The following is a 22,626-nucleotide window of genomic DNA, read 5'->3' on the forward strand; positions in this document are numbered from 1 at the left end:
AAAAAAAAAAACCGCAGGCAAGAAGAATGGGGGGTAAGATATTATTACCTGTAGTTTCGGGCGCAAAGTTTCTATCGCCACTTTTGACTTTTGATTCACTCCAGCTCCTTGCTGTTTGGGGGGGAAAAACCCAAAAATGAAGAGAGAGAGAGAGGAGGTTAAGTAGAGTTTTAGGCACAGAGGATTAGCAAATCAATATGCATTAATTTGTTCTATTTGCAGTAAAAGTCGTCGCCTCTACTCTGCACCAATTAGCAAATGAGGTGACTATAGTGTATTTGGTTTTTTCACACTTAAAAATCCATAATAGAATATATTTATAGGAAAATACCTCTAATGTAATGATGGCTTTGATGAAAGTATTTTCGAAACAAATCCAGTTGATTGACTGTTATTTTCTTTTAAAAAACATGAACTCAAACATGTAATAATTCTGTTTTTTGTTGTAGCCATTACATTCAACTTCAGAAACACTCAAATGCAAATCAACTTAGACTTTTAAGATAGTAATTAATCATTATCTCGAGATAAAAAACACAGAAACACAGTAGAAGCAACTTGAAAAAACATAAATAAAATAGAATAAAGTATGAGTTCCATGGCCTTAAGTAGAAGCAAGCAACTAGGCATGCAGGATGGTTGCAATCAGCAAAGAATTGCAGTTGCTGCTCAGTAACTGGCAGCATCTCATGCGGCGTTGGCTGAGCATGTTAATACACGGGACCATTTATTTTAAGATCACCTGCCCCAAACCCAAACCTGAACCGACGGGACAATACATGAAAAATTTGTGGTTTTTTCTCTAGTAATAATGACAAGTACCTTGCATAATGCCCAGTCTGCTGAATCAAAGAAGGCGCGTTCATGGTCCTACATGCATAATTAAAGGCTCGTTTATCATATAATAGCACTGATTTGTTTTAATATCACTTGTTAAATCATGTTATTTAGCTTACCTTTGAAATCAAGGGTTTCTTTTTGGGAGCCAGCCCCCCATACTTCTTGGTCGTGGATGCTGCCTGTCAACAACAGCAAAAAATAAATAAATCATAATCAAGTTTGACAAAAATCTTCAACAATTTTATTTCCAAGAGAATAATACTGGTTAATTAAATAATGCCCGGCATTATTTTCTTAATTAGACTTTGCTAGGCTCCACGGAGCCGTTGTGGGTAATATTTCTTTCGTCTCTCAGTTTATTTAATTTAAGACTACCTCCTAAAAAAACAAAACGTTCATCTCAAAATTAGGTTAGAGTGAGCACTCAAAGGCTTAAGTTAGGTACAACGGACCAGCCTCAATTATCATTTACTTTGACCTCGTCAACTGATAAGGCCTAAAATCAAAATTTACAATGGGTGAGTTGAATCTGCCTCCCACCTTTAAAATCTTTTATTTCATCAATTACAATATTTTTTACCAATATTGAATATACTAGTATAAAGTCTTTTTCTAATTGAATTTTCGGCGAGCTCAGAAATAAATTAAAATATTACTTTTTTAGTTTCTAAAAATTTATTTTTATTATAAATGTATCCAAACGACTAAAAAAAATAAAATTCACATGCCTATATTTGTACCGTGATCCGAAACAGTGGCTAACCGGTGTGTGTAATCAATCGAGTGTATTGGGTAAAATCAGATGCTATACTGTATGGTAGTACTGTGGTATTTACAAATTACGACTGTACATTTGCCGACACACCTCAAAGAATGTCAGCATTTTGTGTCCCAGTGAATGTCATGTCATACTTATAGCCGTTCGATGTAGGGACCACTAAAACATGACGATGATTGCGACGAGGATCCCATACTACTAATTATAAGCCAAGAAAAGGACAAATCTAGTGCGAAGAGATTTATTTTTGCCCCTTCCATTAAGGCCCCACTTGAAAAATATCACAGATGCTCAGGCTCCTTTTTGGGATAAGCTAAAAAAAAAAAAATGGTAATACGAAGCTTTTGCCGTTGAGATTTTAAATATATTATTTTTAATTATGATTTTTAAAAAACTACATATATTAGATTAATTTTTTTATGAAATTGATCTTTACATGCAAAATAAATAAAAAATAAATATTTTATAAATAAAAAACAAGTTTAAAATATAAATTATATGTGGAAATCAATGCAAAAATCATAAGCTATTACACTAGCTAAATAAACGATACAACAAATGAATGATTGAGAGATGTCCACGTAGGTTTGAGAATTGTTATGCACATTAGCTTGATTGTATTTTTCAAAACAATTTTCACATGTTCGATTTCAATGTGTACATATGATGTTAGGAATTGTGCTATGCTCGAATGCATATATTCTAGATTTTATGTTTACAAACTAAATTATGTCTGAACTGACAACGAATTAGTGTTTGCTATGAAGATTAGGTATCATTTCGCAATTGTTATGTTATTTATATATAATTAAGGAGCATTTAGACATGCAACTAGGATCTTCTCATATTAGGCCCTAAACTGCATATAATTGGTAGCAATGTTGAATTCATCATCGACGAGGTAGTTCTATCACGTTAAACCAATGAGTTGGTTGGGTCCCATATGCCCACCACCACAAATCTTATGTGTGGTTACCTCGCACGAAGCATGCTTCCACAGTTTTAGTCGCGTTCATGTAACAAGTAATATTTCTCATAAATAAAATATCTCGTTTTGATTTTCCTAAAGAAACACGGGAATAAACCCATCGGGTCTGTGCGTGCGTACCTCAATGTCTTGAGAGCCATAGAAGTTTTCGCTGTTGTTGCAGTCTGCCATCTCTCTTCTCCCCTGTTATCATCAATCAAACAAATTAAACGATCAGAACAAAAACTTCTGAAGGCAAAAACAACTCTTAGGATTGCGAGTGAGAGGAAAGATGAAGGAGAATGGATACCAAAACTCTCTATCGACCCAAGAAATTAACACTAACAGTAAAATGGTTAAGAAATGAACCCTTTATATACAAAGGGCCACAGCACTCGCAACCCGTGGCCAAAAAGAAGGTGTGTGTACGTGTCAGGTTATGAGAGAAAGGGATGGGAGAGGGATCTTTCATCCCTGAATTACCTTGCAGCAGAGAAAAGGGAGAGATGCGAGATAGAAAGCAGAGGAACGTTAAAGAAAGAAAAAAGGGCCAATAGAGAGAGAGAGAGAGAGAGAGAATGGGATTGGCTTTGGAGTGAGAAGGTGGGATAAGAATATACAACTACAACATGGGCAAGGGAAGATAGATATATGATGATAATAAGTAAGAGAAAAGATTAACCCCAGATTTGAAAAAGTAAACGAGAAAGGGGTGGATAATAGATACGCATGTAACGAGATATTAGAAGCAAGCTAGGAAAAGAAAGGCTAACTAACAAGACTCCAGTGCGAGGAGGAGGAGGAGGAGGAGGAGGAGGGGAGGCGGTGGGTGGAAATAAGGTTTAAAACTGGTGGACTCCTGCTTGTATTTATGTATCTTATATGTAACTTGTGTGTGTGTATTAACAAGCATATGTGTATCTTGTAGTAGAAAAGGTTTTTTATTCTATGATCCTTTTCTGCCATCAATTAAATATCAAAGAAATTAAGCTATGGTTTGCACAGTTAGGATATCAACATCAACATAGGTCGGTCCATGGCAAACCCAGCACCGTACGTTCTCAGGCAACAGCACATCCTCTCTGTTACCGACACTTGTTTTCATCAAGCACGTTTTGTATTTGTGTATTTATTTCTATGTTTTTTCTATTATTATGAATATTTCATTATCTGGCCTTTTCTCTTTAGAGATTTGCATTAGGTGAAAATTCCTCTCCCCGTTTTCCCTTTAAAATTCAATGAAAAAAATGAGAGGCGCTTTCAGAGAGAAATCTACATAATCCGTGTCCCTTAATACCCTTCTCATTAAATGCTAGCGGTTTGTTTTTGTCTCGTATGAAAATCAAACAAATATCTCCGTTCGTCAACAACATAGCATGAGACTTCACTGCCGGGTTTCTCAATAAATAAATGTAATTTTATTATGTAACTCTTAAGGATTTATAAGCAGCCTCGTGAATTTTTGTTAGATTTAAACTGTGAAAATATATATGTAATTAATATTTCAGTGAAAACATTTGCAGCGTCTTTATTTTTTCAACGTTTTTTTTAAAAAAAAACTTCTCGTGATGTTAAATATTTGTAATCAATATCGTCAAGAACATGTACTGCTTCTGAGAATATGCAGTCCAGAAAACATCATGGTAGGGTACCCACCACTGAGTTTTGCTGCAATTTGTTACAGAATCATGTTTGACCATGATAAATACCTTTATTGCCGGATATAGGAGGTTGCAAAATCAGGACCACAAGGAAGACAAGGGGGGCGAGGTGATCTATAGAGTGTTTTGGATACCTTACCACAGTTAAAAAAGTTTTTCGTAAAATAACACCGGTAGAAAAACATGAAATATTTTGTTCTGCTGTTAACTCTTGAATTGTTTAAAAAAGTAGTAATTTGTATAATTTACATAACTATTTTTTAACCATCAAAAAACAATTCTTATAAGTAGCATATACCATAATTAATATAATTAATAAATTTAAACCCACAATTAACATAACATAATATCTTATTAAAATTAAACTATCAATAATTTTATTAATAATTCTCATAATATATAATTAGTGATATACAATTATATTTAATAATTATCCTGGCTAGAGAAGGGTGGCTTAAATCATCATCCTAATTTATCCAACTTTAGAATAAATTTGTAATATTCATATAAACATGAGATAAACATGAGGAGGATCAATATCATTTTAGTTAGTTTATGAAAGGGCCTACATTCTTATATTCCATTAAAGCAACTTCAAGATGCTAAACCTCTATAATCTCTTAAAGTCTATTATGATATATAATATAATGTTGGCAACAATATGTCTTATCTTACCAAAATCTTTATAAATAGTCATTGTTGTTTTTTGAGTTTCAAATACCGAGTAATTAATTTATATACATATATTAAAAATTAATTAATAATTATTATTAGTAATAAAATTAATCTGGAATTTAATAAATATTGTATGTAAAACAATATTGCATATTTATTGATTTTGTCTTATATATTAGAAGGCATAATATATCAGATTGCATTAATATCCTGGAAAACATGATCAAGTAGATGTAATGAATCGCCATGTAGTAGATAAAAACAGTCTCATATAGGTATTTATATCAATTATTAGATATCGCTCATCAAAAACACAATCTCTCCAAACATCCTAAGATCCATGTAAAATATATGAATTAATAACAAATTTCTTTTGTACTTATCCTGACAAATAATATTACGTAATTTATCTATGATGTTAATACAATCCAATATATGCTAAGATAGTTCAAATTACAACATTAATTATTTGATTTGAATAATGCACATCAACAATATCAAAACAATAAAATGAGAATATTAGATCCCCTACGTTATATAAACAAAGTTAAAAATATTAAGTTTTATGTAGGTAACATTCATGTAATTTATTAGAATATATAAAAAACTCATATTAGGTAATATATCAAAACTAAAAAAATTTACATTCAAATAATTTTTTTTTCCACTGCACCTATGATTAAATACATACATTATCTCGAGCAACTTGCCAATCAACTAAGATGGAAATATCTTGTGTGCAGTCTCTTTCACAATACAACTGGAAGTACTTGAGATTCCATGTGAAATTTTCAGCCTATATTAGGGGTATAAACTATATTTTTCTTTCATAATATAGCTTCATCAATGTTCTCCTTTTAATCCCGTGGTTCGTAATTTTTCGATGTTATCTCTACAGTTTTTTAACAGTTCGTTCAGTTTTGTTCTTGATTATCAAATAACCAAGAAGGACTCTCTCTCTTTCTCTCTCTCAAATAACTAAAAAAACAATTAAAAAAAACCTAAAACATGATTTTGGACACCATTGAAACTTGTAAAAACTACAGTTTGTAACATTGGAAAATTTCAAATGTACGGATAGAGATGGCATTTTTGATGTAAGATTGAAGTGTACCCAGAAAGGAGATGTCTTTTCTCACCGGTTTTTTTTTTCTTTTTTCCGGCCAATTTTTGAAAGAGAAATCTCAAGTACTTGTCCAACTCCCCCGGCCTGATTTATGTCTCCATGAGACAAGTTGTCCAAACTCCCAATCGGGTTTCAGAAAAAAGAAGCAGCACCAGCATTTTATAGTGATGTAGAAATTGGCGCAATTGGGGATAAAATTGATGCCAATTTGATTACGACACAAAACCACGGCAGCAACAAAAGTAAGTTCATCCCGTTTTTCCAAGCATTTTTAAAAAAAATTTAGTAAAAAATAAATTAATATTTTTTATTTAATATGTTAATATAAAAAATCTAAAAAAAAGAGAAAAAAGCAAACTTTCCCGACATTCATTGGTTAACAGCATATTAATTAATGCACAGTGAGTCACTTGTTGTGATGCAGTTGTTTTACCGTTTGTGTCCGCTTCTTATTTATTTTTTTTCAAAATTAATATTTTTAGATTTAATATTAAAATAACATTTAAAAAAATATTTTAATATAATTTTAAACAACCATCGCGCATTACCACTCGTGCAATCTAATTCAAATCCGTCCGTTTCTAACAATCCAAGTAGTGCATAGTTATCAAATTTGCAGAAACTTGTACCATTATTTGCAAATAAAAATTCCTAGATAACGATAATAAATGGTAAACGGGATATTTGTTTTTTCATTTTAAAAATAATTTTTATTTTATTTTATTTTAAAATAATTTATTTTTTTTATTTTTTAGATTATTTTAATATATTAATATTAAAAATAATTTTTTTAAAAAATATTATTTTAATATATCGATAAATCCTTCATGTTTATTTCTTTAAGCCTGATTTTTTGTGGGGTTCGTGGCGGGTGGTTTTCAAGGTGGTAGCGTCTTGCGGTGACGGTGGGGCATCAAAGTCGAGGAGAAGTTTTTGTTGGAGGGGACGGCGGTGGTGGATGAGAATTGAGAAGGAGTCGGCGGCAAAAGAGTGGAATAAATAAAGTAAAACGAATCGAGAGAGATTTTAGATACACAAATAATCAACTTCAAGATCTTTTTCATTATCAACGCAACGGTGTACTTCTTCTTTTGTTTTTTCTTATAATTTTGAGGCAAACCTAATAAATGCAAAATTGAAATAAGTCTATTAAATGGATGGCATAGATTGTATTATGATATGCTAGCTTTAATGGGTGGGATTTGATTATATACAAAAATTGGGTGTCAATGTATTACATGTACAATGAATCACCAGATCATTCGTGGCAGTCGGATGTTGTGGATTTGCCACATCAATGATGTTATGTCCACAAATTTATGAACCCACAAAAGCTGTGTGCGTTTTACCTTTTTTTTCTTGAAAAAAAAACCCCACTCTTTCTCCACTGTGTGCTGCCCCTCGCTGTCAAATTCAGAGCTACCTTCATTGCACCGCCGTCAGCCTCCATATTTTCTATCAAAAAACCATCCGTGTTGTCAACTACATCCTATTTTGTAATGTTCCCATTCATTAACAATCGCAATCACAACCCCTATCATCAATCCTTTTTCAAAAAAAAAATATCATCCACACTTCTAATTGAAATCGCCACACTACACGAAGAAACCCATCTGTTATTAAAACAAACCCAGCCTGTCCTGGTTAAATTTAAGAGATTCCTGATTTATTTTTCTTGGTTGTTTGAATTTAAGAGATTCCCAGTAAAGATGTTTGTTTATGTTCGGTTCTTCCTTACCGTGGTTAGCAAAGGTGAGCAGCCATGGCTTTTGGAAAGGAGTTTTGGGGAAGAAAGCATGAGCAGAGGAGGAGGCCGAGAAAGGGAGAGATGGTTTCGTGAGTGTTTTTTTTTAAAAAAAAAAGTAGAAATACGGGCTCGTATGTTTTGCAAGTACGAATATTTACCTGGTAGAAAAAAACAAAGCAAGGTCATTTTTGATTTTCAGTTATTTCAAATGTTAAAAAATCGGTGAGGCTGTGCTCACAGTGACAATAGCCATTCCCTTACTAAAAACAACTTTTAATTTCATAAGTACATTACAATCATACATGGACATAGTTGTGGAAAAGAGAAAGACAGCAACGCAGCCTATTTTCTGGCTGGTTGTGTTGATGGCTTACCTAGACCCATATTTGTTTCACTCGGTTATATATATATATGTGTGTGTGTAAATATGTATATATCCTTCGGCAAGCTCATGGACTGGGAATCGACGCCTACTTAGTATTTGCAACTCGATAACACTTGTTGTGTGTTTTATCTTACAGTTGCTGTTGGTTTTAGGACATGATCTCCTCCAAATTTTCTCGGAGTGAAATCGAATGCTTGAGATCTCCAATGTAAAGATCATGTTCACCAATTGGAATTCTTCGAATTCCGAATCGGTCCACGACACTCAAGTGCTTACACACATGAATATCAATCTTGACTCGTTTTTGAGACCCTGTTACTAAATGAACCTTCTCAAAGCCAATCAATTGCTTCTGTGTTGACCATTTTCCTCCCGGCGGACTAGAGAACACAAGAAGTGTGTGAGTTCCGTCCATATCTCCAGTGTTCTTCACATCAATATGAACCCCTAACGCGAGTGCCTCACAATTTGCGTGCGAGACCCTGATCGCGTTGCTTGCGCCTGTAGTGTTTCGCGAGACATGGAGACTTGCGAGTGGCACTGAAACTTCTCGTGGGGCTTGGACTAGAGAGTGAGCAAACGTGGTGTAACTCATTCCATGGCCAAAGGGGAACACAACAGGTCCCTTGTAGAATCTGTAGGTTCTACCAGGATAAATTCCATGGCCAAAGGGGAACACAACAGGATTCTCACCCCTTGACGGGTCTGCTCTCAATCCCATGTTTGTCATTGGCACCTTTGCAAGGTAGTCGTGTGGATACCATGTCATTGGCAGCTTCCCTCCTGGAAAAACAAAATCACAAGCACATTAGCACTCATCTTGAATACTCCTACCAAATGGTCCTAGCTCAGCATTAATGTTCGATTAATTTGGAGATATATCTAACACGCATACACACCTGGATTAGCTGTTCCAAACAAAACATCAGCAATGGCAGCACCACCGGCTTGACCAGGATAACCAACCCACAGTATAGCACCGATACGAGGATCATTCTTAGCGAACGAGACATCAATTGGACCGCCACTCATCAGCACCAATATAGTAGGACCTCTTGATGCCCTGGCCACTCTCGATACAAGCTCTTGTTGGTATCCAGGTAAGAGAAGCCCTTTCCTATCCCTAAATTCTGCTTCTATAGATTGATCAAGTCCCATTACAAGAATAGTTGCATCAGCATGCCTGGCCGCAATCTCTGCTGCATTAAATAGTTGGTTCCCATTGCAGAACACATCATTACATCCAGAATGATGAACGGTCTTTGCATATCTACGAATCCCTTGAAGAGGAGTGGTGTAACCACATGCAACACCTGCATTACAAAGGCAAAGATTAGATTTTCCTCTTGCAAAATAAGCTTAAGATTTATTAACTGTTGAAAAAAATGTTTTTTTCTTATGAACTGAACTTAAAATTTGATGGCCATTAAAATAAAATGCAACTCTTGGACGTACCAGCATAATTTCCTATCATGGTAACAGTAACATCAGAATTGGGACCAATTACTGCTACGGTTTGAAGGGTTCTTGACAAAGGCAAGGTCCGCCCGCGATTTTGAAGCAAAACAATGCCTTGTCGAGCCGCATGAAGGGCCAATTGTTGGTGGGCTGGAGTACAAACATCTCTCGGGCCCAAATTACCAAATGGCTGGGCTGATGGTCCATCAAACATGCCGAGTCTCATTTGGACAGTTATTGTATTGGCCAAGGCCATGTTTACATCTTCTTCCTTTAGCAATCCTCCCTTCACAGCATTTTCGGTATGGATGGCCAAGAATGGGCCGCAGTCCAGATCCAGGCCCGCTCTAATAGTGGCCGCAGCTGCTTCTTCTGGCGTGGCGGTGTAGTGTTGAGTATCAAATAGAACCCCAACAGAGTCACAGTCTGATACAATGTATCTGTTTTGGCCCATCAACATATTTAGATCAGAAGCCCATCAAAATCACAAAACCATTTACTACATAATAATCGAGGACTCAAGGGAGGATGATACAACTCACCCATTAAGGCCCCATTCACCACGGATGGTGTTCTTGAGGAGGTAAGGATCTGCACAGGTGGGCTTACCATTGACTTGATTGTAAGAGCACATTACACTGGCCACTTTTCCTTCCACCACGCAGGACTTGAATGGCACATTATACGTGTCCTCCAAATCTTGCTTGCTGACCTACACAGATTATCACAGAAAAATTACGGCTCGTGAACGAACAAGAAAATTACTATTCTAGTGCATGTACGACAAGACTGTTACGTTGCTTATAATGATCTAAACGCAACAACGTCATATTCGTTTGATAATTCTAAGGATCATAGCACCTGTAGGTGAGCAAAAGCCTCATGTAAGAGTCATGACAACAATTTCAACTATGCAAACCCGAAAAAGGGGAGACCAAAATCTCAGCTGATCTTACAGATATCCCATTCAGTATCCTGGTCATGGAAGGAACACTAAATTCACGGCTAAGTTGTGCCCGTGATATTGGCTATGGTTGCTAAACAAAAGATTTAGCTCCACACTACTTTTACTCGTCATTAAAGAGTGGTCCAGATCACATGAATAAACTGTTTTACCAATCTCCCTTTTCCGTGCAAGCAATCTAGAAAACATTTTCACACCTTGCAAATGGAAACTGCAAGTTCAATTAGCTGGATAATATGAACAACTCATTGAATCAAAGCTTGTCCTATTGAAATTAAATGAGGTGATTAGATGACAGATTATGAATAATTTTGTTAATTATTAATGGTGAGGAACAGCTAAAAATGGCTTACTCTAGCATTGAAGTGGTACCGGTCCACTCCATTCCAATTATCCAGATCATAGGCAGTGTAGTGTTTGCAGCAAGCAGCAACTTTTAGTCTGATACCATTATTACCTTGAAGCCCTCTAACATAGCTGGCAGCATATTTTCCTGCTACAACAGGATCCTCACCAGGAGTTTCCTGCCCTCTACCCCACCTGGGATCACGGAAGACATTAACATTTGGACTCCAATATGTCAAGCCAGCCATCCCTCCATTGTACATTGCCCTTGCTTCATCAGACACCACCTGAACGATAACATCTTATATATAGTCATTAAATGATTTTCTGCAAAATCCTGAATGCTCAAATGATTGATTGTTTTTTTATTAGATAATTTTTCATTCTTAAAAGGATGATTAAATGTGGACCTTAAATATATAACCGTCTTTAATTGGACGACAGTCTCAACAAATCAATGCTTGAATTGAAATTTGCTTGCAATCTCGCTAACTCTAGCATTGAAGTGGTACCGGTCCACTCCATTTCTCAGCTCCACGCAAGTGTTAAAATTAATATGTACAATGTGACAATCGAAGGGAGAGAAGGCCAAAGATTCCATATTTTAAAATTTCTAAGGAAAAGAAGGTAAGGTGAAGTGTCCATGTGAGATCAGATATTCCCTTCTAGACGCGTGGGACCCAAAGCTAGTCTCATTGAATTGTACAAGCAAGATTTTGGAAGGTGGCCTCGGATGAGTAACGAAAAAGCATCCATTCACGTGTCATGGACCAAACTCATGCTAGAAAATTTGATTTGGACGTTTTAATTTATGGTATATCATGCTTTAAATATTTTATAACCATGTCTTCTTCTTGTTGATATTGTTTGCCATGGTTGATTTGAAGGATTTTCCAAGTAGAAAGTACGTATAAATTCACTAACGGGGAAAAAAAGGATAAGAAAGAAAGAAAGCAAACCTTGCCACAAGTGACACTTCACACCTCAATAACACGTTGATAACCTTCTACAAAACGTGTAAAATTAAGGTTGTGATGAATTAAGACTAAGTTTAGCATCATAATAGAGAGGGTAGGCTGAGGTTGGTGTCGTGGAGTTTTCATGGACCAACTACAATTAATTAGAGAATATTAGGCACAAGTTTCACTCAATTACTCTCTTTTGCATTCTTTCCCTCGAACCAGCCCTTCAGCACCCTATTTGTGACTTGGCTGGAGTGAGTAAATTGTTTTTCTCCATCATTTTTAACCAAGGCCAAGTGAAGATTAGCTAGATCCTTGCAATTGGCTTCACTTTCTCCCCGCCTACTTCTAGAACCACAGTGAATCAGAAACAGCCTCTTAAACAATTGAACACCTTTTTTTTCTATGTAACTAGAGGCAAAAGCAGCGAAGAGACACTAGCGCATTGATGGAGGGCCTCAAAACTTAAAAGTGGACCTAGGGGCTGACGTGAACACTGGGCATGGGGTGTGTAGGCTGCCCATGCTAGAGTCAGTCTCCCTTTACACGGATGCGATAGTGGGAGCCAAAAATAGCTTTCGGTTTTTTTGTCTCACCTCTTGTAATATCAATGCCATAATGGCGTGGCAGGCATCGAAACAAACTTTACTAGTAATTGTTAAAAAAGTAGCCGTAGAATATTGTTAAAGAAAAAGTACTAGTTAAATTAATCAATGCTTGTTCTCTTTTTAAGCTAGCAAGTTTTAAGGAACGGATTCGAGTCAATATTTTCGTTTCGAAGGAAGAACATTTATGGGGGCCGAACACGCGTTGTTTTGGTGGTCATACACAAGAGATTAGGCTTTTGGATTGTGACCGAGGATGTGAATATGCTAATATTGGGGTCATGTTGTCAAGTAGTGTTCCCAAGTAGAAAGTAGGTGAACGTCCTTATTAAAAAAAATATAAACTTAATTTGGTTAAATTGTCAATCACTCTCTTGAATTTGAGTGAAAAATAAAACTAATAATGCCTTGAACTAAAACTTATCATTTTAAGCAATATGATTTTTTTGAGTTTTCCCATTATCTTAGGATTTCATTGAGAAATTAATGGACAAACCCATATAATTGAATCCTTCTAATTTCTCTCATTTCGTTACTACCAAAGATTTTTCTAAGTTGATAGAGAAAAGGATGTAGAAATCGGGGAGGATTTTTATGGATATTTTCGTTAATTTTTCAGCAATGAAAATGACACATTCAAAAGACTCAAAATATAAAATCAATCTTCTTCTTTTTTAAGTTCATGGGATATTTGCTTTTTCACTAAAGTTCAGAGGGAGATTTTTTTTTAAAAAAAAAGGCCATAAACTTCTTACACCAAGAAGCAATATAACAGTATAAGACAGACATGTATAGTAAAAGAAGAAAAATTTCAAGGATTCTCACCCGTCCGATTTCCTCCCACAAAGACTCATTGAAGGAAGCAGCAGTGGTGATAACCTGAGGAAAGCCAGTGGCACCAGGAAAGGCCCCACCAAACTTGGTCCCTGGCCCCACATTGGACACACCATGAAGAGCCTCAGACCACCATTCGTACCCTTGAATGCCAAGCCTAGGCACGGCAGCAGCGTTGTTGACCAACAACCTAATCTTCTCTTGCAATGTCAACCTCCCAATCAAATCCCTCACTCTCACATGTATTGGCAAATTAACCCTACAGAACTTGAAGCTTCTTGTTAGCCCAAGTTTAGGGTCACAAGCGAAAGGTTCCCGGGATTCTACTATGTGATTGGATAAGCAAAGAAGAAACAAGAGAAATGGGAGTGTGTTGATTTTGTCAGCCATGTTGGGATAAATATGTGATGTTTGTAGTTGTAGTATAGCTGGGTTAAGAGGAAGGGGGCTTTATATAGAGGAAGGTTGCGTTTGAAAGCGAGAGACATTAATGGCTATACATTTCTTGATTAGGTTTCCACGTCAAGATGTTATAACAAATGAAGCTAAACTCAAACACAGTACTGCATGGAGAGGGACTGTATCTGTGAGTTGGTTAGTAGAGCACGCAGCTGGCACTTTGGTGGTCACTACTGCCTAAGCTCACCTGGACGACTACTGATCAGAAACACTACTTTTAACAATATTATTAGCCATAACCTAGCATGACCAATGGAAATGATAAAAACTATAATATTTGAAAGATGTGATCACGGATCAGAGAATCTCTTTCAGATGATAATATCTTCATATGTTATTGTCACGTTAGCCGCACTAAATGTAGAATGTTGCTATCCCCAGTTGTTGTATTCTTACCGCACTAAATGTAGAATGTTGCTATCCCCGGCAGTTCTATTCTTATATTTTATTTATATATATATTAAGAAAATAAAGAAAGTAACAGATAAAGGTTATATTTATTAAATAGACAACCTGTAGCTTTTCATAACCTGTATATTGTTTTCAAACTTAGTTTTAACCATTAAGAACCGAAGGTGTTCAAATTCTGAGAGGGATAGATTTGTGGTTTCGTAGAAAGAATTGCTTTCAACCAATAAAAATCCTCGACCTCTGTCCAAACAAAAGAAAGGGCCAACGTTAATTAGACATTGAAACTGAAAGCACTCTACAAATTGCAGTGTAATTTGGTCTCCGACTGGCAAATCTGAGTTTTCTTTTCGAGTAATATTAACTTTTCAGGGAGAGGAGGACTGCACATGTATATTGTCTAAATTTTCAAACACATGCATGATATTTCTTTGGGTGCACTGACTAATTAAAACAAAGCAATCTCGTGACTTGTAAATACTTTCCAATATCATAAATGAAACAAGTAACTTTATCCTGTCACTGACAGTTTTTCATCGTGTGAACTGTTCTTGTATATGTACAGTTTTTCATCGTGTGAACTGTTCTTGCATATGTTATTTTACACTGGTGTGCCTACGTTTTATTTTTTTTTATTTATTTTTTATCGTAAGGAATTCAGGTTTATGTTTTTCAGATATAAATCGAAAGAATTTGGATATTTGAATAGCAATTTCGCCTAATTTTACACTGGAGTTGCCTCCGTTTTATTTTATTTTATTTTATTTATTTATTATCATAAGGAATTCAGGTTTATGTTTTTCAGATATAAATCGAAAGAATTTGGATATTTGAATAGCAATTTCGCCTTGGCTGCCGGTTGAAAACGAGCCAGGTTTATGTTTTTCAGATATAAATCGAAAGAATTTGGATATTTGAATAGCAATTTCGCCTTGGCTGCCGTTTGAAACAGAGCTCTTAAGTTTCGTTATTATCATTATTATTATTTTAATATTCTGCGACTATTTATAAGCTTCTTTTGTCTTCATGCAATATTGTTTATTGGATAACATAGTATTATATGGATATGGAAGTTTATACGTGGGTATACGGCGGATATGATATGATACAATATCTCTCATGGATGCCGCAATGCTCTACTTAAGCTTTGCAAGTTAAAAATTTTAATTTCAGCCTTCGCATTTCCAAATAGTTCTAATATGTGTCCTTTCATTTTGAATGGCTAATGTCAAGACCCCTTTATTACTATTCATTAATTTTATGTTGAGATTTTTTTAATTTTTAAAGGATTTTTGTGGAACGATATTGTGCATTTATGTGATCTCTTTTTTTGTGGGGAGAAGTAAATAATAATAATAATAATAATATGCTAGAAAAAAACTAGAATTCTTTTAGCTACCACATGTGGTAAAGGGAACATGTTGAAACTTTTGAAAATTATATCATCAGTATTGAAAATCTTAAAACTATAAGGATCCAAATGAATATTGTTCATTCTATAGGGACTAAAATATGCTGTTTTTATTATTTTTCCTTGCATTTTGTGATTCCCTGGACCAGAAGCATGTGCATAGAGAATAATAAGTTAGCTAATCATATCCCAATTGAATTAAGCTCTATAATCCATTCTTAAGTTAATTATTCCTTTAAATTTGGCATGGTTCAACCACCAGATTATAGGATAAGAGAAAAATAGAGCACCAAATAAAGGCAACCTTCCTAATAATTGTAATAACGACATCTTATAACTAACTGCAATTTCTTGTGTTACGCGATAACCATGGCTCGAATGATTGGTGGATTCATCAATATATTCAATATCTCATTATCAGCTACGTAAACACGTAATTAATATATGGATTACTTTTTTTATAAAAAAAAAAAAACACTTTTTTGAGGAGGAAGACATGCAGGAAGCTAAATAGTTCTGTCTTTGAATTGGAATTTTTATTTCGGGCTTCACGATTGCCTTCCACACAAGACAATAACGGGTGGCGATAAGATTCCACGAGTTTAGTCGTGTCTGTATACTGACGTTATGTTGTCCAAATAAAAATTCATTGTGGAATCCATCCTCGTACAATGAATTATATATTTAGAGAGATTAATTAATTAGATGCATTGTTCAGGTTTGCCTGGGTGCTGTTTTGATATTAAATATGCCACGCCTCTATGAAATGTTAAATTCATTTGACACTATGAGGAGTAAAGGAAGAAATAAGCTTAATTTTTACATGGAGAACATGTCTCGACATGACTTTTTAAAAGCCAAAAACCGACGTGGATTGGCCCGATTATTTGAGAAAAAGAGAATAGAGAGAGACCATATATCCGCTTGCTTCCAGCTAGCTTTCTAAACGAATATCTGGAAGGCACAATTATTAAACAAAAAGAGGAGTGCAGAAAGTCTGTGTATACATAGCAAAATGGAGGGGGCAATGTATCATGGATAGATAGTAGTTAAATCAGGAGGACTTTGAGCAAACCCAGATTCCAAAAGGTAAGAAATCATGCATTTTAATGGCCCCTCTGTTTCAACTACTTTAAGCATGAGTTTTGATCACACCCCATTTAGGGAAGGTCGTCCTTCGTCTTAATTTCACACTAATAACAGTAAGATCTGAACCAAGCTTATCTTTCTAGTGAGCTTGGAGTTTGATCAGTAATTAATTCAAACACTCCCCTGGCGTGCAACAAAAGAAAACAGAACATAAAAGTTATGAAGGAAAAAACAAAAAAAAAGAGAGAGAGAGAAATCTGGTATGTAGAATGAATGCTTGCCCATCATGTTACATCAAGTATTATCCTCTACAAAAAACTAGGTTTTGGAGAGTTGAGTAACAAACTCTTATACAGACCTTGAGGGATTTGCCAAAGAAATGCACCCAGCTAGCTAGCTGATCCACCATCACCTAATTTGTCTGTCTGTATATTGAGTGCTAAACCCATCAACGCGCGTAATATTTATCACACTTTCGAGTGGGCTTCTGGGACTTCAATTTGTGAGCTTTTTTCTTCTTTCGTTTTATCTTGTTTTTCGTTTTTGTTGATCTTGATGTTTGAACTGAAACGATATTATGGAGTCGATGTCAGCATACTTCCAAGGGTTCTCCACGGCCTTACCCTTTTTTATTCTTTTTTTTTTTTTTGTATGATTTCCGTGTTCTTACTTCAATACCGCACTCCATTATTTGAAGTACGGCAAATTACCTGCCAACTCCTGATTTTCCATGCCAGTACCTGCCTTTCATTTCTACGTTTCTTAGTTTTTCTATATATGAATATCATATCATATCATATCATATATATATATATATATATATATATGCAAGTAATTATACTACTAATTTTTATTTTTATTTACTATTAGGGGTGCCCCAGCCTCTTGGGCGATGCTCTTACACATTAACATTAATTAAATCCAATTCAATGAAAAACACGACCTTATCATGTCATGAAATGAGAAGATTCATGATCTTTGAATTCAACCTATTAAATTAAATAATTAAATTTTAGCCAGTCAAGCTTAATTAGGTAAAGTTATAGTGATATTTAATTTTATATTATTTTCTAAATAGAATAGTGGGGTTTTTTTCTATGAGACGTGATTATTTTGGAAGTAAACCTCTAGATCAACATCTCTATTCGAGATTTACTAAATTTAAGTGGGTTGTAATATAGAGATTTACTATCTTTTAAATTTTTTATAAATAGCATTTGCATTGAGTGCAAATCTATATATACGTATTAAAATAATCACTTTAAAAATAAATTAAGACAATAATTAATAACGAAATCGGGTCTTATTTTTCCTTTAACTCGTTGAATTTTTACAAAGGATGGATAATATTGGTGTCTGTCTTTTCATCGTACTATATATAAATGGATATGGATACTAAACCAATGATAATTAAATATTGAGAGACTAGGAAATTTTTTCTACGGCTAAAAGGATGTAAATTTCCTTATTATGTATTGGGATTCAACACCTGCCATTTCTAAGATAAGACTTTCACGGATTCTTAGCTTGACAACAGAAACTTCAATCAATATGCAAAAATAAGAAAAAGGGGAGGTGCTTGGCTGGAGATGGGACCGGCGACCGGCCCGGATCGGCCTAACTGGATCATCCATAATATGGACCCACGTCCACTTGCAACTTGGAGGGGATGAGAATGAAAGAATGATCTATCTGGCAAACACAGAAAGAGAAGGAAAAAAATAATAAGATAGGATATGAGACCAACATCTCTGGATGATAAGGCTGCTTTAGAGACTTGAAACAGTTTTGCATGGATGGAGATGTTGATTGGATATAACATTCTTATCCCTTGCCCTGCAAACACCATCACTGACGTTGTTATACTTATTGCAACCTCTCCAGCCAACCAATTCCTAGCTCTCCTCACCTTATCTGTTCTGTTTTCTTGTCTTCACAAATTCATATTACTTAAACAAGCTTACACGTAAACTTCTATCTATGCCCGTCTTAATCCAAACTATTTATGGCACCATCTGTGACTCGACTTAACTAGTGGACCTTCATGACCTGGAATATTGATGGATTGCCCGCCCTCCTGCGTAGGTTGAAGAACGTTAACACCTCGAGAGCACTCGTCGCATTCTGGGCCTTAATCTATCCACATCTATCATCCTAGCCTTTATGGGCCTTCGACCTGCATCGCATTTTGGGCAGAGGAACACCTTTTCACTTCCCGAAGGAAAGGATTTCTCAATTAATATCGACTTCTTCTATCAAATCAGATCAACTGTCAACTGTAGAATTCCATGGTTGTTAAGGGTTTTTGAATTGTTGTTATGGTTATTTGAATTAAATTGAGTACTCCACCTTCGCTATGCCAACACTACTTGGAATGGATATTTCCCTTGACTTGAATAACATTACTCTTCTGGGCCACGTATGGATTGAAAACATTTCATGGCGATTGGAGCATAAAGGCTCCACATAGTCGCTGGACAGAAACAGAGTCCACAAGCAAAAATGTAATATTCTAAAAAATATAACATCACTTCTGCTTTGGAAAAATTCTTTGAAGTGGAAGCATTCCATCTGTTCTATATGCAAGTTTGCGGACTTTGAATCCCCCAGGCCCCAGGGATCCTCGATTTAAATCTTATATTGTAAAAATAGTCATTAAACATTAAAGGCTCAAGCCTCTCAAAGATGGGTGTGTGCATTTAACAAAAGGGGAGAGACAATAGAAGAATTTATTTCCAGTAGACTTTTCAACAGCTATAACTTGCTCGCCTTGATACGTCCCATCTCTTTTGCCTTGGCCCTGAGGAGATGCTTATGAATCTTCCCTGTCGCTGTTTTTGGCAGGGGTCCAAACACGAGATTTTGAAACACAGTAAGCAGGCATCTGCGCAAGGTGACTCGCCCCAGCTCTCATCTGGCCGAGCCACCACCGATACAATACATTTTCCACCTCCAAGCTTCATATGTTCTCACCTCCATAGATGATGATGTCTTTTGATCTGTCCTTAATTTCTACATATCCATCGGGGTTCTTTGCTCCAAGATCCCCGGAATGAAACCATCCATCCGCAAAAGCTTCCTTGGTGGCTTCTGGTTCTTTAAGAAGCCCTTCATCACTAAATTGCCTCTCATCACAATTTCTCCCATTGTTTTTCCATCTGCGGGGACGGGTTTCATGATCTTTTTCTGACATGGCAAAGGGTGCAGAAGAGGGAGGGGGAGGGGAAGCGCCAACTGTCATTACATGCACCAAACGGGGCAGAGGAAGGGTGGTCTCCTCCTTGGAAGCATTGATTATGGTGTAAGTATCACAGGTGCAGCACGGAAGCGACTGACACCAGCATTTGCTATGGCTGAAAAGACTGCCTTCGCTGTTACCTGTAGAAAACAAGCGATCATTTTGTATTATCCATAATGATTGTTCAGTGCAGATTGCACAAGAATTCTGCAAATAAGTCAATCTACAACGGCACTAATCAGTATAAAATACTGCACGAGGAATTTGTAAAATAAGTCTAATCTACGAAGGCACTGTTCAGGGCAGAATACTGCAGGAGAATCCTGTAAACAAGTCTAATTTACAAAGGTACACTGGAAAAATCAGGACCTCATATTATCCAAGACCTGCAAGCTGACTTCTTTTCCAAATATAGCTCTCAACTCCCTGTTAAATTATTGCCGAATTTTAACTAGAGAACCGGACCTAAACAGAACCGACAAAACCAACACTTTGGGTTTATCTATGTATAAACACTTGACTACACACAATAGGCCATCCAAGTAAATGAAATTAGCTATTTTTAAGTCAAGATCAGCACGCATGTGCAAGTGGTTGTACAACAACCTCAGAAAATCTCCCTTCATGTACTCAAGCAAAGAAAAACAGGATTACTGAGTGCACAAAATTTCCTGTCAAGGACATATACTTGTCCTGCAAATGGCAGCAAGTGTCCAAGTAAAACACCAACCATTGCAATGGAACTTCGGTAGAGTCCACAGATATACAGCCCATTCATTCGTCCTCCAAATAATAGGATTACTCAAGGACATGGGATATGCTCCAAGGTGGTTCAGTAACACTCCTTTGGGGCTGGCTGTTAAGTATAACCCAAAGCAATGCTCTGCCACTCGTCCTCTGGGGTCACCAATTTCGTGGAAATTCTCATATTCTATGGCTCCTCTGCCTAAAGCAAACGTTAGAGACTTTGGATCACAGCTTTTATCATCTATGACAGCCAATAGTGGAGGTTTAAAATTATTTACATGTCCTGCCCAGATTTTTAATGCTTCCTCGACCAGAGTAAAAAACTCTTGGTCCCCCATTACAACTTCAGATTTTGAATGACCCAGAAGGAAAACAACAGTTTCAGCATTTAAACGTATATTAACGCATTTTACAACAGCTCCTGCCATCGGAACTCCAAAATATGTTTCGTATAATGCAGGGGCATTAGGTGCAATTACAGCCACCTGCCAGGTTAGACCATGAAGATACTATTCAGCTGCCAACAAGCTCGAAGACAACATAAAATTAAATCCAGCAAAGGATGAAAATTAAATAGTATCAGATACTCTCTGTTATTTACAGATCCAGCGCATAGCATACATAAACAAACACCATCAGCACGATAATGATTTTCAAATTTCAAGCATGCAAGACACATTACGCACAGGCACGACATAAACAACGAGCTATAGAAGTACTCATTATTATAATACATTTCAGAGAAAATAAAAGAAAGTTTTTCTGTGAAAAGTAGTATGATAATCAGAATTCAAAGTTCAATCCTTGTGCAGAAAGTGACTGCATTCAATGGAAAATCGCTCCTACAGAGAAGTTCATTTATAGAAAGCATGGGGGAATCATCAAGGGATAAAAATTACAGAGTTGAATGGTTTAAGTTGGTATGGTGTCCTCCACACGTTCCAAGGCATAGCTTTATTGCCTGGTAATCTGTACTGAACAGGTTGTCACACGGTTCAGACAGGGGGAAGGGTATAAACAGGTTTTACTTTGAATGCTCATGTGAAACGAAGAAAAATAAAATCAAGCAGGGCAACAAAGGATGAGATTACGTAATCTTAGCAGAAAACGCAAGAGGACAACAGGGGCAAATGCAGGACTCACACGGTTGTGAAAAAATTAAGGCCTGTTAAAATCACTGAAAACATGATTAAATGGAAAAGGCTCAACATTTGAGAACCAGCAACGTTTTCACATCAAATCTCTACCAACAACCTGACAAGGGACACTGTCTTCATGTAATTACCAACTGCCAAAATGCAGTATCATGGAATCATGATATCCGTTTATCCGCACTGAAGACGATCGAGTGAACATTTCCAGCACCAAAAGGGCAAAACTAGAGAAAACTCGTTTCTTTTTTACTTTACACGGCCCAGACTTGATTTGTTGACTTTCTTCTCGAGTGTAATTAAGCTGGTATTTCCTTAGCTTTGCTTTCTAGTGATGTCTTAAGCAAGTCCATAGCAGCTCTCCACATGTTTTGCCAACATGACAAATAGCAAACTCATCAAACACGTTTTCAAGTTCAATTTACCACACAACCCTCATTTTCTAATCTTTATCAGCCACGACATTTGCCACTCAAATATCAAAAACTATTGACAATTACTAGTTTACAGGTAGAGCCATGTTGCGGAGGGAATTAAAAAAAATTACTTCAAAAAAATATTTAGATTATGAGGAATATTTTTATATTAATATTAAATTTATTTTAATGAGTCGGCATAATCAGCCTAGAAATCTCTTAACCTGATTTTATTATCAGGTTCATGTTTCAAATTAATTATATAAAAATTATTGAAAGATGAAATCACAAAATACTAAATAAAATTCTTAATCATACAAAAAATTAACAATGAAAAAAATAATGACTAAATTTAAGAGA

The 22,626-nt window shown here is 35.9% G+C and overlaps 2 protein-coding genes and 1 pseudogene across 7 annotated transcripts in view; all 3 read right to left on the reverse strand.

The window, feature by feature from the left end:
• The window catches only part of LOC105114874 (uncharacterized), a 4,278-nt gene extending 762 nt beyond the window's left edge, over positions 1–3,516 (reverse strand). Inside the window, exons 1-5 of one of the 6 annotated variants that reach the window (XM_011011622.1) lie at positions 3,069–3,496; positions 2,727–2,789; positions 957–1,019; positions 823–870; positions 49–111 (exon numbers count right to left, since the gene is read on the reverse strand). In XM_011011622.1, coding sequence (XP_011009924.1) covers positions 49–111; positions 823–870; positions 957–1,019; positions 2,727–2,777 — 225 coding nt within the window. In that variant the 5' untranslated portion in view covers positions 2,778–2,789; positions 3,069–3,496. The other 5 variants (XM_011011613.1, XM_011011583.1, XM_011011605.1 and 2 more) reach the window with 5 other exon arrangements.
• Positions 3,517–8,046: 4,530 nt separating this feature from the next.
• Positions 8,047–13,851, reverse strand: LOC105114908 (putative beta-D-xylosidase). The gene is made up of 7 exons (XM_011011632.1): positions 13,339–13,851; positions 10,955–11,233; positions 10,180–10,349; positions 9,635–10,077; positions 9,079–9,492; positions 8,872–8,962; positions 8,047–8,835 (listed from the first exon to the last, which is right to left on the reverse strand). Exons 1-7 carry the CDS (start codon positions 13,735–13,737, stop codon positions 8,328–8,330), a joined length of 2,304 nt encoding a protein of 767 aa, XP_011009934.1. The 5' UTR covers positions 13,738–13,851; the 3' UTR covers positions 8,047–8,327.
• A 4,295-nt stretch (positions 13,852–18,146) lies between these two features.
• On the reverse strand, positions 18,147–21,378 carry LOC105119229 (acetate/butyrate--CoA ligase AAE7, peroxisomal-like; annotated as a pseudogene).
• Between the last annotated feature and the right edge of the window lie 1,248 nt (positions 21,379–22,626).

This window comes from Populus euphratica, unplaced genomic scaffold, assembly GCF_000495115.2.
Source record: "Populus euphratica unplaced genomic scaffold, PopEup_1.0 scaffold5.1, whole genome shotgun sequence".
Taxonomy (NCBI): Eukaryota; Viridiplantae; Streptophyta; class Magnoliopsida; order Malpighiales; family Salicaceae; genus Populus; species Populus euphratica.